The sequence below is a fragment of the Bombus bifarius genome, unplaced genomic scaffold, assembly GCF_011952205.1.
Source record: "Bombus bifarius isolate JDL3187 unplaced genomic scaffold, Bbif_JDL3187 scf7180000008307, whole genome shotgun sequence".
Taxonomy (NCBI): domain Eukaryota; kingdom Metazoa; phylum Arthropoda; class Insecta; order Hymenoptera; family Apidae; genus Bombus; species Bombus bifarius.
Window position 1 is genome coordinate 282,435 of NW_022884583.1, and position 16,455 is coordinate 298,889.

The 16,455-nt window shown below is 38.1% G+C and overlaps 2 protein-coding genes across 2 annotated transcripts in view; one reads left to right on the forward strand and one right to left on the reverse strand.

Moving 5' to 3' along the window:
• The window catches only part of LOC117212490 (polypeptide N-acetylgalactosaminyltransferase 2), a 202,167-nt gene extending 189,160 nt beyond the window's left edge, over nt 1-13,007 (forward strand). The window contains exons 4-10 of the mRNA XM_033457381.1: nt 4,647-4,745; nt 6,049-6,116; nt 6,352-6,603; nt 7,635-7,850; nt 7,928-8,147; nt 9,156-9,366; nt 10,010-13,007. Coding sequence (XP_033313272.1) covers nt 4,647-4,745; nt 6,049-6,116; nt 6,352-6,603; nt 7,635-7,850; nt 7,928-8,147; nt 9,156-9,366; nt 10,010-10,279 — 1,336 coding nt within the window. The 3' untranslated portion in view covers nt 10,280-13,007. The remainder of the gene's footprint in view (nt 1-4,646; nt 4,746-6,048; nt 6,117-6,351; nt 6,604-7,634; nt 7,851-7,927; nt 8,148-9,155; nt 9,367-10,009) is intronic.
• A 264-nt stretch (nt 13,008-13,271) lies between these two features.
• Nucleotides 13,272-14,704, reverse strand: LOC117212492 (KRR1 small subunit processome component homolog). The gene has a single exon (XM_033457382.1). It carries the CDS (start codon nt 14,403-14,405, stop codon nt 13,383-13,385), a length of 1,023 nt encoding a protein of 340 aa, XP_033313273.1. The 5' UTR covers nt 14,406-14,704; the 3' UTR covers nt 13,272-13,382.
• Between the last annotated feature and the right edge of the window lie 1,751 nt (nt 14,705-16,455).

A 16,455-nucleotide genomic window follows, 5' to 3' on the forward strand; every position in this document is an offset into this window, starting at 1 on the left:
ATATACAGTATCTTAGATATTAATTTTATTTTGATTACGTTAAACATCCACTTGAACTTTAATTATTCGAACCCAATTTATTTAAAGTGACATAACTGATCAAGCGACTAATCTGAACAAGACTCTGCACTCGAAATACATCGCCTGTTATTTGTTGTAAACGTATGCACCAAAATTTCCATTCCCATAGCACAGCAAAATTATTGTATAACGATAGTCCGGAATTCAGGGATCCCGGGTTTATTCATCAGTAGATTTATTTCCCGTGTCGCAAACAGCCCGATTTCAGGTTTCTCTTGGGTCACGTTGATCCGTTGTAACCACTTGGTCGTATCCACAAGTGCATTTCGATGTGAGATCGGAAGCAGCATCAGCGCAGGATTAATCCGAAACTCGTTCGGATCGCGTGCAGGGTGCTGCCGTTCATCCTCGTTTTCCCGGCGTGTGTAACGCTTCCGTACAGGGGTAAATTTATACATCGTCCCCGAATTCGCTTTATTCTCCTTCGTTCCGTCCTTTCTGCTCTTCGATGCCAACTCGCTTTTCTTCTTTTTCTTCTTTTTTTCTATCTGAAACGCTGTGGCCTTTCGCGATACCCGCGATAATTTCACCTCGCTTAGATTTGGATTATTTCGTAGCTTAAATATACATATACTTCGTGTGGAATTTTGAAGCAATATTTTATCATCTGGATATATAGACGAGTAATATAGAGGATGGACGATATAGGGAATTTCTAGATTTTTTATTGCAACGAGGATAAATCGCAACGATTTTAGAAAAAAGTCCGATGTTATCTCTCAGAAAAATTAATACTTTTGATAAAACCGTAGTCTCGTTAGAATTAAAATATAAGAAAATATAAGGGAAAACGGGTAAAAGAGGGATGCTGTATTTTTGTATGAAATAGTTCGCTATGACCGAACAAAGTCCAATTTTAAATACGAATCTATCCGACAAATTTTTTCTATAGATCTGTTAACTTTTAGAAACGAGAAAATTAATTATTTCTTAACGTAACTATTACATTGCTGTAAGAGTTTGGAAATTCGTAATAAAATTTTCTAAATAAATATAATACTACGAATCATTTCCTATGTTTATCTTTTGCGAAAAGCTTGTAATACTCGAATGATTGATCCATCACATCCCACGCATCCTGTAAACCAACCCGTTGTTTACTGCGTTAAAATTCCCAGTCACAAGCATTTTCACCAAATTTCATCGATGCAGGAGTCGATCGATTTGATCATCGAACTCGCGAATACAGAGAGAGATCGCTCGTACAAACACGATTTCAAGTGTTCCTCTCGAAACACGCGCGAGTAGCCGCTCCAGTTCTGGACGCGCGTTGTCGCGTGTAAACGCGAGTGGTACACGCGCGCGTGCACGTGTCCCGAGAATTCGATGGGGTCGTCCGGCGCCGACCGTGCGTTATCCACTTTAACGTCGGGACCAAAGCCCGAATTGCAGTTTCGAATTAAACCGTCCGGATGATCCGTGCCGTCTAGCCCGCTTTAAGGCTCGTTTGCAATTTCGTTGTCGGCAAATATGTCCCTGACAGTCGACGTTGCTTCGTTGCCTTGCTTGCGAAATTACGCTCCCATGAATTAGAAGATACGATCCGTGTCTCTGAACGTCTAAGACGGATTGGAAGTGGATAAACTGCTTGTAATCAGCGTCTAACTAGGAGATCGCGCTATTAATATCGTTATTCGGAATTTCCAGAATGACCAGGACAGAGTGAGGTAAACTGTATTTAGTTTTAAGAAGAGAAGTCAGACGGGAGGAATCACAGACATTTGAATTTTCGAATATTTTAATAGAAAAAAATGTCATTTGAAATTTTCATGATTACATAGGTATTAGGTTGTCCGAAAAGTTTCTTTCGTTTTATGAGGAAATAATAGACGCACAACGTTTTCTGTTTTATATTATTTTACCGAATTACGTACGATCCATTTTGTTCTGTTGAGATAAACACCGTGACATTTCACAGACTTGGTTTCACGTTTGCATGAAGATGCACTGTTGTAAAAAACACGTTTGCGAAAGAAAGACACTTTTCGGGCAACCTAATATATACGTACCGATTTCTCCTCCTCTTCCGCAATTTGTTATATCGATAATCGAACTTTCATCGTGCCAAAAATTAAACTCGCAGTCTCATATCTTACTTCACAAGTCCGCTAAGTCCTACACAACCCAGCACTGGACTACTATTATACTACGATAGCGTTACATGATTGTCACAAACTTCGAACGACCAGATTCAAGCGCCAATAAGCCACATATTAGAAAGTACACCCTGTTGACAGTTCGTGCAACCCTCTCCTCAACTAGTCGTGCAACCTTAGTTCTGTGTGTAATATATGTATAAGTATATTCGTGCAAACTTTGAATACAAGAATTATCAAATATGAATTTCAACTTTACAAGATCCAAGTCATATTGAGCTTCGTCAGTCGATAAAAGATACTTAGAATTGTAAATCTTCCATAAGAGTAGCTGGATGAAATTGCACTGGGTTCGGTTAGCATTACAAACGATCAGGGTATAGCGATATGGCGCCGGCTTTCCGGACGATCGTTCGTTGCCTATAAAGAAGGCGATGGCAAGAAGCATCAGGCGAATGTCTAGTCTTCGATTTTAATTCTAAAGTCCTCCGCTGTTTCCTCTTGTGTCCGCTTATTCACTGTTCAACCGAAAAAAATGTTCATTCTGTAGATACCAAATGCACGCCAAGTTTACATTCTTAATCTCAATTTTCTATTTAGAAAGTACACCCAATATCTTTCAACAGATTTAAAGGAAAAATACGCGTTTCTCATTACCAGGAAGTTAATCCTGCCATCTCAATTTATTGCGGCGATACGAACCGCTTTTCTCTCGACAAAGGAGCCAGTCCCCGAGTCTTACCCAGTGCATAAAGCACCCCGTCCATTTTCTTATAGCGCGTCCGCTACGTTTTATTGCGTTTCAAAGTAATTTTTCCCCCTCTCACCCCACACCCATTCGCTCCTTTGTTCCCAACATTATTAATTTAACGTCGTCTCGACGCGGCTTTAATTCGGTCATTTCCGTCGATAGAGCGTCATCGAGTTGAGACGAACAGAGGAACGTGAGAAGCTTGCTTACTAATGTCACCCGGGAACGAAAGGAAACAGGTAGAATGAGAGAAAGTGGTGAATTTTCCGAGCGGCTGCATCCTCGAGTCGGTAATAATTCCCACGACCTCATCAGTGAACTTTTACAATTTCGCCTGGTGCACGATGATCGGACCTTGAAGAAGGTGGTGTAGTAAAGAGGTGGGATCACGAGACGGTTGAAAGCGCAACGGTACACGTAGGCGCATTCCGTACACGTTCCTCGAGTTTATCTCGGGAAAGTGGGACTGACATATTGGAATCGTTCTGGCCGTCTAGTCGCATTTATGTACCTCCCCCGTGTTGGCGTGCCGCGCCAAAATGATCCTCCTCCTTTTTCTTGCCATCCCCTCTATTTACTTTCTACCACCCTTCGAGACTTCGCTTTTTCAAGCCGCAGGGAACGCGGAAATTCTACGAAATTCGTGGCCGTCCTTTCGTTTTCGACTCGAGAAGATAAACTGCACTGAGAATTTATCTCTTACCAAGGAATTCTTTTACAGGAATAGAAACATAAAGAGGAGGAGTTAAGATATCGAGGACCAAAGATGGAAGTAACGGGTGCATATTGCGTGAATGTGGTATTATTGGAAAACGTCAATAAAGAGACCTACGTAATTTTCATTTCAAAAGAATTTAAAGAGGAAGACAGTTTATTAAAAAGAAAATGATTTATTGTACCGAGTGCTATAAATTTTTTAATTTCTTTGAAAGATATTAAACCATTCTTGGACTTCCCTTACACAGTATTAAAAAGCGGAATTCAATAATGTAAATTGCCTAAAAAAAGAAAAAGAGGAATTGCAGGTGGTATTACATTATCAAAACTTCTGCTCTAAACGGAAAGAATTTCCATCGAATAAAGTCATAAAGGAGAAGTTAGTATAGATAAAGTTGAAAAGTGAAATTAAAAAAATGATAAAATATCTACGAAGAATATTACCAATGTAAATGGTACATTTCGAGTAATCAATATAATAAATAGCAAAATGACTATTTGAAAATAAATATCTAATAATTCAGAATACATTTAACCATAAACGAAATAGTACTTCACTACATCCACTCGCGTGGAATGAAACTGCGGATCCTATTAGGATAAACTGACGAGCATATTAACGGACGTTACGACAGATAACGTCAGGAAGAACCGCAATGAAGTTTCTATCGATCCTATTCGTGGCAGGTTGATGACCTAATTATATCGTGCCCAGTGTCTCATTGTGAAGCTCATTAGACGAGTCTGGGTTCTAAGTTACTCTAGCTAATTAAGTCACCGTGCTTTTCATTCCTTTTAACACGTCCACGAACCGTGTAATTTTCGAACGACGTTTCATTTAGGTCACGCGTACCACCGATAACGAGGCTCTTCTGTTTATTTACATGTAGTTTGTTTATTTAGATTTCTGGTTTGTTTATATTTGTATTTATTCTGGATTTATTTATTCGCATTTCTGGCTTATTTACTAACCTAAAGAGCAATTCCATTTCTGTTTACAGGTGTCGAATGAAACAATGGAGAAGAGACCTGCCTCCAACCTCCGTAATAATCACTTTTCACAATGAGGCGCGGTCGACGCTGCTCAGGACTGTCGTCAGGTACTTTTGATCTTATAATATCTTTACGCGCTTTGTAATGTTAAAACGATGCGTTAGAAAAGTAAAAATAAAAGATAATAAAAAAAAAAGATCGGATAATGATCGATTTCGTTGAAAAATGGAAAAACGTCAACAGCGAGGAATGCGTGGATGAAACGAAACGAGATTAATATTTCCTGGTTGATAGCGTTCGGCTAAATTCCCACGCGTAGAGCGTGCAACGCGATCGAGTTTCACGGAAAACGCGAGAAAACTTTCAACTCGGGTCCAGAGGCCGAGGTCCGATGGAATTTCCTAATCGTCGTTCCATCATCCCACACCTATTACCTCGTGGTATGATAAATCACGCGTGAAATTCGAAGAGTCGATGTAAAAAAATTTGATCCTCCTTACATTTGACTCTATTGCAGCAACTTTTTTCGCTTTATGTCGAAATACGAAGAACACACCGAGAGGAATTAATTACCAACAGTGCTAGCAAGTTTATTCAATACTATTTGCTTATTTACACAAGAATTTATTTAAGATACATCTGCAAGTCGAAGCAATGAACGATTCCACATCTTCGTGTATAGTATTGTTGCATCTTTTTAAATAAATAATGGTTCGTCAACACGATAGAGCACCAAAATTTCCGCATACATATTCTTTTTACACGACAACTATCAATAAAGAATTATTGTATTATCGCAGACAAAACAAGACAAAAATACTTACCTACCTTAAACATTCTTTTAAAGTTGAAAACTTGCGGATAATTATACTTGTTCGTGAAAATAATAATCTTTCTCATCACTAACGAGTGGGTCAAAATGACCGATCGATGTTCCCGATATTTAGTAAGACGCTTACATCATTACATTATTCTGGAATCATCACCGGTGTTTTAAAGTAATTCAAAGAATCGTTTCTTTCATTTTCTCGCGGCGCGATCGCCCGAACCATAGATTTGCCTCGCGGACTTAACTAAAACATAACTGAATTGCCAATTTAATTGAAACATTTTTCCACGGTATAATGTCACGCGACTGAAACGGGATTACTTTCGCCGCGAAAGAAATATTTTTCCCCCTCGTTGAAGAGAATTTCTTCGCGAGAAGAGGACGAGCGAGACTATGAAGAAACTTATTTAGGGAAACTTATTTAAAAGAGGATTCGCTGCCGCATTCAGGCTACATCTTGAGGCTGGATTACTCCCCTAGATGGAATTAGAACCGTTTAATTTCTACGCGGAAATTTCATTTGCTACAATCGCATGGCTAGTCTTTCGTAGAATATCGTGAATATTTATTTTTGATTTCAGCGTGCTGAACAGAAGTCCAGAGCACTTGATAAAGGAGATTATATTGGTGGATGACTTCAGCGATCATCGTAAGCAATTCTAATCCTTTTCATAATTGTTGTTTATTATGAAATGTAAATTAGACTGTCTAATATTAAAATATTAGGCTGTTTCTCTTTCGTTTGAATTTTCTGACGCTTTTTAACGATATAAAGATACTGTTTCTTTAGATATCACGTTTTATAACTTGACTATTTTCTCGAAGTTTGCAACACGAAGAATGCATCGAACAACGCCGTAACAATTCATTTACTTCTTTTGCAGCGGAGGATGGTGAAGAGCTATCGAGGATACACAAAGTGCGAGTGATACGCAACGAAAAGAGGGAGGGTTTGATGAGATCGAGGGTGCGAGGCGCGGATGCAGCCACCGCCAGCGTGTTAACGTTCCTCGACTCGCATTGTGAATGCAACGCCGACTGGCTGGAGCCCCTTTTAGAAAGGGTGGCTGAGGATCCTACGAGGGTCGTCTGCCCTGTCATTGACGTCATAAGCATGGACACCTTCCAATATATTGGTATTATTATAGCCTCTCAACTTCGTTTAACCCTTATCTTTGTGAATTTTCAAATAGAACTGCTCGAGAAATTCAAAGAATAATTAAAGTGACTTGAATTGAATTCATATAAGAATAAAACTTAACGTATTACTCTCAATTTTCTCTTAATTCTCTATTCTCGATCAATTTGGTATCAACTGGTTTTTAAATATTTGTTTACAAACACGGCAGAGTCTACACTTTATAACAAGCTAAAGTAGCTCTATTCCCAAACATATTTCGCTCGTTTAACACTAGAACTAGCACATTAGTCAAATTGACTGGTTTTACAATTTTATTTAAAAATTCCTACTTCATGCTACATTTTTTTCCACAATGATGTAATGACTTTCGCAACGATAACTAAAAGAATAATATAATGAATTTTATTTTGTTTTTTATGTATTCAAACTCAAAATAATTTTGCATCAAGGCAACTTATACCAACACCAGCCAAAATGGCTGGTACTCGTCAAAGTGTAAAAGGGTCCTGTAATCTGTTTATCGAACCCCAATTAACCAGTTTCCTCGTTCCGTACAATTTCCCACAAGTTTTTAAAATTTTTACTGCGTATCATTCAGTATGATGATATCAGATATCAGGAAAATTCCGGATCGATCGCTAGATCGCTAGATGCTAACACTAAAAATACCAAAAATAGAATCAGTCAAAATGACTGGTTCTACAATTTTATAAATTTGTCAAGTCGTTTAGGGATCATGGTCCCAGATGGATTAATAATATCAAAAATGTACTACATAACATGGAATTCTTTCTGTAAGAAAGTAATAAATCAAGAAATATAAAAATATTCTATTATTATTACGTATTTTTTTTTTTTTTTTTTTTTTTTTTTTGGTAGAAGTAGCTTCGTGTTAACTATCGGTAGTTCTAACGTTAAAAAACAATCTTGCCACTTCGAAAATATTCTTTTTCGTTTCTAATTGAAATCATATTTATTGATCATTAACTAATCATAATAATTAATAATAATTAATCTATCCTTCAGGAGCATCGGCTGATCTAAGAGGCGGCTTCGATTGGAGTCTAGTTTTTAAATGGGAATATCTGAGTCAAACCGAAAGGCAAGCGAGACAAAAGGACCCTACGCAGGCGATTAGGACGCCTATGATTGCCGGCGGTTTGTTCGTAATCAACAAGGCGTACTTCGAGAAACTGGGCAAGTACGACACTCAGATGGACGTGTGGGGCGGCGAGAATCTCGGTGAGAATACTCGATCTGTCTGTCGTCCGCAGAAATTTACCGAACGTGATTCGAGTTCTCGACTACGCCGCTTTCAGAGATATCGTTCCGAGTGTGGCAATGCGGCGGCAGCTTGGAGATTATTCCGTGCTCGCGCGTCGGCCACGTGTTTCGAAAACGTCATCCGTACTCGTTCCCCGGGGGCAGTGGAAACGTTTTCGCCCGGAACACCAGACGAGCTGCTGAAGTGTGGATGGACGATTACAAACAGTTCTACTACAACGCGGTGCCTCTGGCACGCAACATCCCTTACGGAAAGTGAGTACGCTTGCTCTATCTCAATTATTTCGTGTTTACGAGACGGAGCGAAGAACTGCTGTGTAGAATTCGAGGAAATTAACGCTAGAACTACCAGTTCCCTTTTTTCTTTTTTGTAATTGTATTACTAGCAACACGTGAGTGCTTTTATTAAATTGGCTACTTTTTTATCGTATATTTTTCATATCCAACTACTGACATGCCTATGTTTTTTAATGGCCACGCTAAAATCCATAGCGTTTCGTTACATTTGCGTTGTAATTTATAGTCATCCGTTACTTTAGTATCGTTAATCTTGTGTGAATGTAATTCTCCAACGTTTGTTGTTCGTTATGAAATAACAATAAATAAATATTTTAAGTCTTCTTTAGGATATATGCAATGGTAAATTATAGATATTTTGTTGCAATTATACGATGAGATAATTAGGATAGAAGGAAATATTTTGTATGAAGTGATTTCTATTTGCAAATTAAGATCGAGGAAAGAACGAAGATAAAAATATATTGCAAGATTAATTTGCCTCCGTCTAACTTAACCAGAAATATAGCGCAATATCATAAGCGAAGGAGTCGAATAACCGAGCCCGGGTGATTTATACACGGATCCGCGAAACGGAGAACGTGTTAAGCTTCCAAATATCGGCGGGCCGGAGAAAAAACAAGACAACGAAAGTACGTTCCTCCTCTGGGAAGCAACATAAATTACTCGGCCGCAACTACAATTCCCGCTACCAAGAACAACATCGATACCCTCGCAACAATCTCACGACACACTCTGTACACAATCTATTCATTGGGCAAAGTTTCGCGAGAAGCAAGTTTCTTTCCTCCTGGTTTGGATCGTTTATCACGAGCTAATTTCTGTGCCGTCTCGCGTGCGGCACACAGAGAAAGGAGGAAGCTCGATTTACGAGCCGAAATACCCGATAGTCGATTTCATTAAAACGCGTCAGCGCACGTGAGCCGTATTAATAAAACGGCCCCGGTGTCGTTTCCCTTGTTTCAGTATTCAAGACAGGATGGAGCTGAAGCGGAAATTGCATTGCAAGCCCTTCAGCTGGTATCTGAAAAACGTGTATCCCGAGCTGGTTATACCAACGAGCGAGGGTGGTCCTGGTGGATCGTTGAAACAGGGTACAGCGTGTCTGGACAGTATGGGCCACCTTCTCGATGGGAATGTGGGTCTTTACCCGTGTCATGACACCGGTGGTAACCAAGTAAGTACGCCTGCCCTCGTTATTCATCGCTCTCCGCTGTGTCCTGAGTAAACTGGACCAGGCATGCTCTCGTAGAAATAACTCTTCGCCACGCTGTTAATATTAATCCGTGTATTCAATTTTACGTTTCAATTATCGCTGTGAGGATTCCGTTCTGTGCCAGTGGATTAACGGGTCGACCGTACTGCTTCGCGGTCCTTCCATAGAAGCTTCCAAAGGAAACGAAAATACTCTTTTGAAGATTGTTTTTCAATCTTTTGAGATCCTTTGTTTTAACGTACGAGTGCTGAATTTGCGAAAACATCGATCGATATTATCGAATTAGTAGGATCTTTCATGCGACGCAGTGAAAACTTAAATCTTTCGTGGAAGAATATTAAATAGATTTTAATGCTACTAGAAATACTTTCTCGGTAGTTCTTTTACCTGTTTCAAGTTAAAGTAAATTTTTGAAAGTAAATTACTAAAATTTGAAACCTATTTTTCCCTAGATGATTAGCAGAGAATCACTTCCACTTTCTAATTTCCACTAAAAAAAAAAAATCTTTAAAAATTCCTTTTAAATTTTTCTACAAATCCACTCCTTAAACTGATAAGCCTCTAAACATACTCTGTTTAACTTCACCTAAACAATTTCTTACAGGAATGGGGTCTGACGAAGGACGGTCTCATCAAGCACCACGATCTCTGTCTAACTTTGCCAGTGTACGCGAAAGGCACAACGCTATTAATGCAAATCTGCGACGGTAGCGAGAATCAGAAATGGAGGCACCTGGAGGGTGGCTTGATCCGCCATTCGAGGATCCCAGTGTGCGTTGATTCGAGATACCATGCACAAAGAGGCATCACGGCGGAGAAATGCGACTCCAATGCCGAAACACAAAGGTGGCATCTATACAATCACAATCACTAGCTCCAAAGGACGATCAGTGTTTCGTGAAGACCGCGGTGCCGTCGTCATTCACGAAGGGCCGAACGAGTGCAGTATTTGATCAGAAGAAGGAAGGTCGATCTAATCAGGGAGGGCAATCTGATCGATACAAGATCGAGATTGCTCAAACGAACCCGATGATGATTTATGACAGGGTTCGTTGCTTTGAGAGAAAAGAAAGGACCTTCTTGACGAGGCGTGAAGATGAAAAACTATCTGAATTAGAAGAGTGGTATATCAGTCTGATATACTCACTAGATTTAATGAGACTGTTTGGAGAGATGTTTAAGAAGAGATTACGGAGAACATGGAATTGAATTCATGTTTCATAGCGAAGAGAGAGATTGTCTTTTCGTTCTATCTCAAGTAGAGAATGATATGAAGATTCGAGGAGAAGTTCACCCTTTGTGAGATTGATTTGTGATGAATGAAGAATATCTCTACGCTTTCTTTTTTTTATTTTAATTGATCGATGATATCTGATTGCAAAATAAGAGTTTGTCCTAGTCGGTAAAGGGTTAATTTCGAATGGCTGCTTCGAAGCGTATTCATTCCAGTGCATTTACGTTAACCTCGATGATCTCAAATGGAATCATTTTTGAACTTCATCGTGTAGAATAAAAGTCAAAAGGAACAAAAGAAAAATGGACAAATTCCAACATCGTAATTTTAAGCGGACTCTCGACTCATTGACCGTTTGAATATCGTTTAGACAAACGTTGAAACGCTTATAAATTTTCATTCAATCGGCGCGCGATTTATTATTACATGGCGATTAATTCTCCAGCGTTGTTTCCGCGAGAATAAAACGAAGTAACGGTAAACTGTATCTTTTTATCAATTTCCCTATTTCCACGGCCTTAAACAATAAATGTAAAGGCAAAAACGCTATTTCTAGATCGATTATTAGTTTCTTAGCCGACCACACGACACACGCATGCACACACGGTATATGTGGCGCGTCGATATCGATTTGCGTCTCCGATCCAACTGCAGATCGCGACGCGAATCGGGTGCTTCTCGATCCAAAGACATGCGCTACCATTCTCACAAAGAGATTTATTTTTCTATAAGAAAATTGTATACTTACTTGGTTGTGCGAATAGCTGGGAATTATGGTGTGTTCGCCTCACAGAGATTCGACGTGTTACAAAATCGATTTACGTTATTCGTTTTGCTGTTGTGTCAGATGATGCTTGTTTCTTTTAAATTTCTTTCGCTACTTGAATGCTGGTAAAAAAAATTCGTCTCGTTAAAAAAAGAAATAAATTTGTGAATAAAAGAATAAGTTAAATAACCATCAACACGTCGAGTTGTTCAAAGGCGAGAAAATGGAGCAACTACTATACAGTAAGATACAGCGAAAGAACGATCTTTTGTACACTGATACTTTCACGGCGACAATGATTCGACTGTCGTCATCTCGCATCCAACCTCTGACACACGTATACATATATGTACACAGAAGTTACGCTATCGAATTATTGTAAGCTTTTGTATGATACGAGCGCGTCCCAAATCACTTACACACGTAGCTACGTTCGTAGGTTTACGAAACCAGTGTTTCACATTTGGAAAAAGATTGTTTTTACTCTTAAAACACGTTAAGCTAAGCTATCGGACAATATGATGATTCAAATTTTATCGATTCTGAATTCATGCATTGTATATATGTATGTGTTTAAAAGATGTCGTTTATCGAACGATTCATCTAAACGCGCATATTTCGAGCCGTCGATTTGGCTCAAATTTTATGTATAATTGACGCATTACGCGCATAATAATTTTCTGAATGCATGATAGAATACATGAATAATGTATCACGTGCATTTGGAATGTTATTGCATGCGATGTACTCTTACTACGTACTTTCCTCGTCAGAATTTTAATTCAAACGCATTCGCTTGAATCTTTTCATTCAATCGCTAAATTAATTAAACGCTGCGAACGATAACACGTTTAAACCTAAGAATTTTCCCAACTTCCTCGTAAAAGATCCTTCGGATCTACGAAATGTTATAAACGAACAGACAAAAATATCAAAAAGGTACTAAACGCGCAGAATAATGAAGAAGTTCCTTTTGAACTTCCATTTTTTCTCGATCAAGTCACTGTATCGACGCGCTGTAAATACTTCGACGCCATCGATCAATCGTCTGTTTCCCGTCCTAAGGCGTCTCTGAGTAAATTTACGAATGATGTCATTCGTACCTTTTCGTTCGCGAGTAACGAGGCAACCATAATCCCGTGCTAAATTGTACATAACGTGTCTACGATATAAGTTAAATAAAAGCGTTGTACTTCCACGAATCTGTAAGATGTAAGATAAACGAGCGACTTAACATTTAAGATTAAGGTACAGGGCACTTGATCCCCGTGCTCGGTTAACAATAAGAAATACGCTGTACATTGTCACGAATATTTCTGACTTCTTTATTGTATGTACTTTACGTTCAATTCTTTATTAGCCTCGTGTTTATTAAGATAACGCGCTGTTGCAAGGGAAGGATTCTATTTAAATCCTGTTTATTCCGTTTAAGATGCTCGATGCATTGAAGACTCGGTATGTGAAAGCAACGTTTCTACATTTAAAGATAGCTATTAAGGGATGAAGCTTTTGTTTTATATTTAATTTATACATATAACTATGCCATCCCTTGGATATTGAAACTATATCGAAATTGTAACGAAACTACAAAAATAATCTTGAAGAAAAACAATATATATATGCGTATATGGACGTTCGTTTTCGACACCGAATACCTGTCTTCAAGGTGTACACGTTGTATTTCTACGACTCTGTATTTTGCAAATGTAACATACTAAAAAACTAGAAATATATATAAGTATATACGAGTGGTAAATGCTTATATATATTTGCATCTCGTACATTAAGAACGCGATAATATAATACTTATAGGAACAAGGTTTTTTTTAATAAAATATTGGAGTTATTCCAGAAGTTACACGAGTATTTCTTAAATTGAAATTTATTAACGGATATTCATCTTATTAAAAACATCATGTACAAATAATTTAGCAAGTTAACTTACTAAAACTGAATCTGTTAATTTACAAGCAAGTACTACGACTGGCCGCCACGTTTTTTCAACGCCTTTTTAACTTTCTTTTTAAACTCATCCAAATTTATCTCATTATTCTGTTCTTTCTTTTCTTTTGATTGTTCTTCGGGAGGTACAAATGCTTCTGCTCTACGTTCTTGTCTCTTCTTCTCAGCCTCCTGGTGCCTGATGTCCTGTTCTCTCTTTCTCTTGGCTATCTTTTGCTCTTCCTTCAAGAAATATTCTCCGGAAGCTATCATCTTGTCTACCTTGCTTTCCTGTTGCGGGGGTGGGAACGGAGTATACGGTTTCTTTTCTTTCTTATTCCTAGGTTGCTTTCGCTTGCTAATATTCTTACTGTTGAATTTAGGCAAAAATCTTTCCCAATTTTCATTTTTCAGTTTAGGATCTTTTGCCAACTCTCTCTTAATCATCAATGCTTTAATGTTGTAAATAGGATGAATATTTTTCATAGTATCTTCCACAATACGCCTCACTTGAATAAGACCTTTGTAAGGTCCCAATGCAGCCACTGTCTGTCCCTGTACAACGACATAACAATTTGTTAACAATTCGATGGATTTCAAGGTACATCCTTTTGGTCCTATGAGCCTCTGTCGTCTCTTGACAAACTTTTCTCTGTTTCTTACAAAAGATGATATCTTTATGATATCTGAGCCAATATCGTCTTGAAGTACTCTCATTGCTTGCTCAAAAGGAACAGATCTGGACATGAGTTTGAGCATGTCACGAGCTTTAATTATGATATACGGATCCCAAGTTTTTCTGGTGGTCTTCACAGACATACTACCTTCGATGAGGTCCAATTCGGCCTTGATTGCATGTTCATCCAAAGATTTTTGAATTAACGGCCAATGTTCCTTTAAGTATTGTTCTCTATATTTTGGAAACAAAGTCGCGAACGAACTTTCTTCGAGTAAACGATGTGGATTATCCTCGGGCTTAAAAGATGGAATTTTTAACGACCAGGCATTGTCCACTGGTCCCGTTACTTTAGGGCCATCTTCATTTTCGGAATCCCTCATTTTTCACGCAATATTTTAATGTTTGAACATTACACTAAACGATTAAACTTCATATATATAGCCTCGCGTCAAGAATGGTTTTGCAGATTATATTTACTTCGTAAGAATGGAATTAACGTTTTTAGTATCACAATAAACTTTTCAATCGACACACACAAAAACAGACTTTACTATTTGTTTACTTGATAATTGCACGTGATGAGTAAATGTGTCGACCTCGAATTAAGGTTATGTTATCGATTTCACTACCGTACGAAGCATGAGTCGCGCAAATGCAAGATGGCATACCTATCCGATATTTCCGATGAAATAAATTTACGCTATACTTAATAAAAATTGAATTTTATATGTCATTCAGGCCACAAAACGTTTAGGCAATAAAATTTGTATAACAATTTGGCAAATTGTTGATAATAATTTAATATAATTAAGAACTTAACACAAGTAACAACATTCAAAGTATCTGGTGCGCGAAAATCGTAAGACTGCCATCTTGCGGTGTACTTAGATTTACGTATAATTTTGGCGCCATTTATGTTAGCTACCTTTCATAAATTGACTAAGATAATACAAACTATGAATATATATTTATCTTTATCTATCAAAGTTAATTAAACCTGGAATTACGATGTAATTAATATAGACTTAAAGTATTCATTAAGTTATCTTTCAGCTAGTATTATTTGCAAAAAGGGATTGCATTCAATGATAGAACGAACGCGTGAGGTATCTATGACGCAGTTTATTATACAATTACAATACTCTTACTAATCATATTATGATAATGATCGTAGTAATAGTATATCCTAGATAACATGAACTATTCCAGATTGATATGACTTTATTTATACAGCTCCATTAGCACACGCGCACACACCCTTTTCCTTTCTCTCTTCCTTTCACTCTAATTTCCGGTAAGTTTTTGAGAGACTAACGCGGAATATCGGGGGCGGACATCAGAAACACGCTTCGCAATTAATTATTTCCTAATCGTAGTGCGTTCCGTGGCATGAGATTTTATGGTCACGAATACGCCGATGAACGCCTTAAAAAGATCGCAAATTTCACGATCACGCCACTAATTCTCAGTACAAAATAGTTTAGACGACTTTGTCATCGAACAAGGACTTCTCCCATTCTCATGACTCTAATATTATTTCACTTAATCTTTTAAGAACTGTCATACCGTGCTCTTGTCATTTCTTCTCTTCTTCTTTTTTTTTTTTCTCTTTTTTTGCTTCTTAATTAATTATCCGCTAAACCTTTACTCTTGTGTCATCTGTTACAGTGTTACCGTTTAAGGGTACTCCGTTCTTATTATTTAACGTTACCTCTAGGCATTGAAGTCGAACGACGCTCGCGTCCCAATATTTACGAGTTACACATCGAATTGTTTAATAGGCTTCTATATAACGCTAGATTTCTCTCAGAAGACAATTATACACTGCTACTGATTGAGATTAATCAACTAATTCTCGATATACCAACCGTTTTGGCTTTCGTTCCGAAGCGCGTGCTGCCATCTCGAAAAGTTGCGCGCATCCTGCGCGCCTTTTTAGAAACGCGCCACTTTTTCACGCGACTTTTATGCTATTTCGCATCATGTATTTACAGAAAAAACGCGATGGGACGGTAGGAGCAAAATCTTATGCTTTTTCACGCTAAAACTTCGACGAACCTTCATTTCGAATGTTTAACGAAATATCGGTTTGAATATTTAAAATCAGATCGATAAGTTCTATGCCGCAAAACCCGGCATAGCTTCCCGGTCGAAGCTTATTAAAAGGAAAAGTTTACACTGTTTGTAAAAGACAAGTGGCTACTTATAAAATGTTATCAGATATTAATAATTCACGTGGCACATAACGTGTTAACGACAACTGATACTTGATCTTCTTAACCCTCGATTGGTAAGCATGCGGTAATATTGCGTAAACGTGTCCCGAGATCTTGAAAAATCAATGAAAGAATAAAAAAGTGGATTCTAGAAATACAACGATGTAACTTGTTTCGTGTTTACTCTATCGATTAAGAGTTATCAGGTGGATTA

Coding starts and splice junctions, on each gene's coding strand:
- LOC117212492 (XM_033457382.1), bottom strand. CDS start 14,405: ATGAGGGATTCCGAAAATGAAGATGGCCCTAAAGTAACGGGACCAGTG.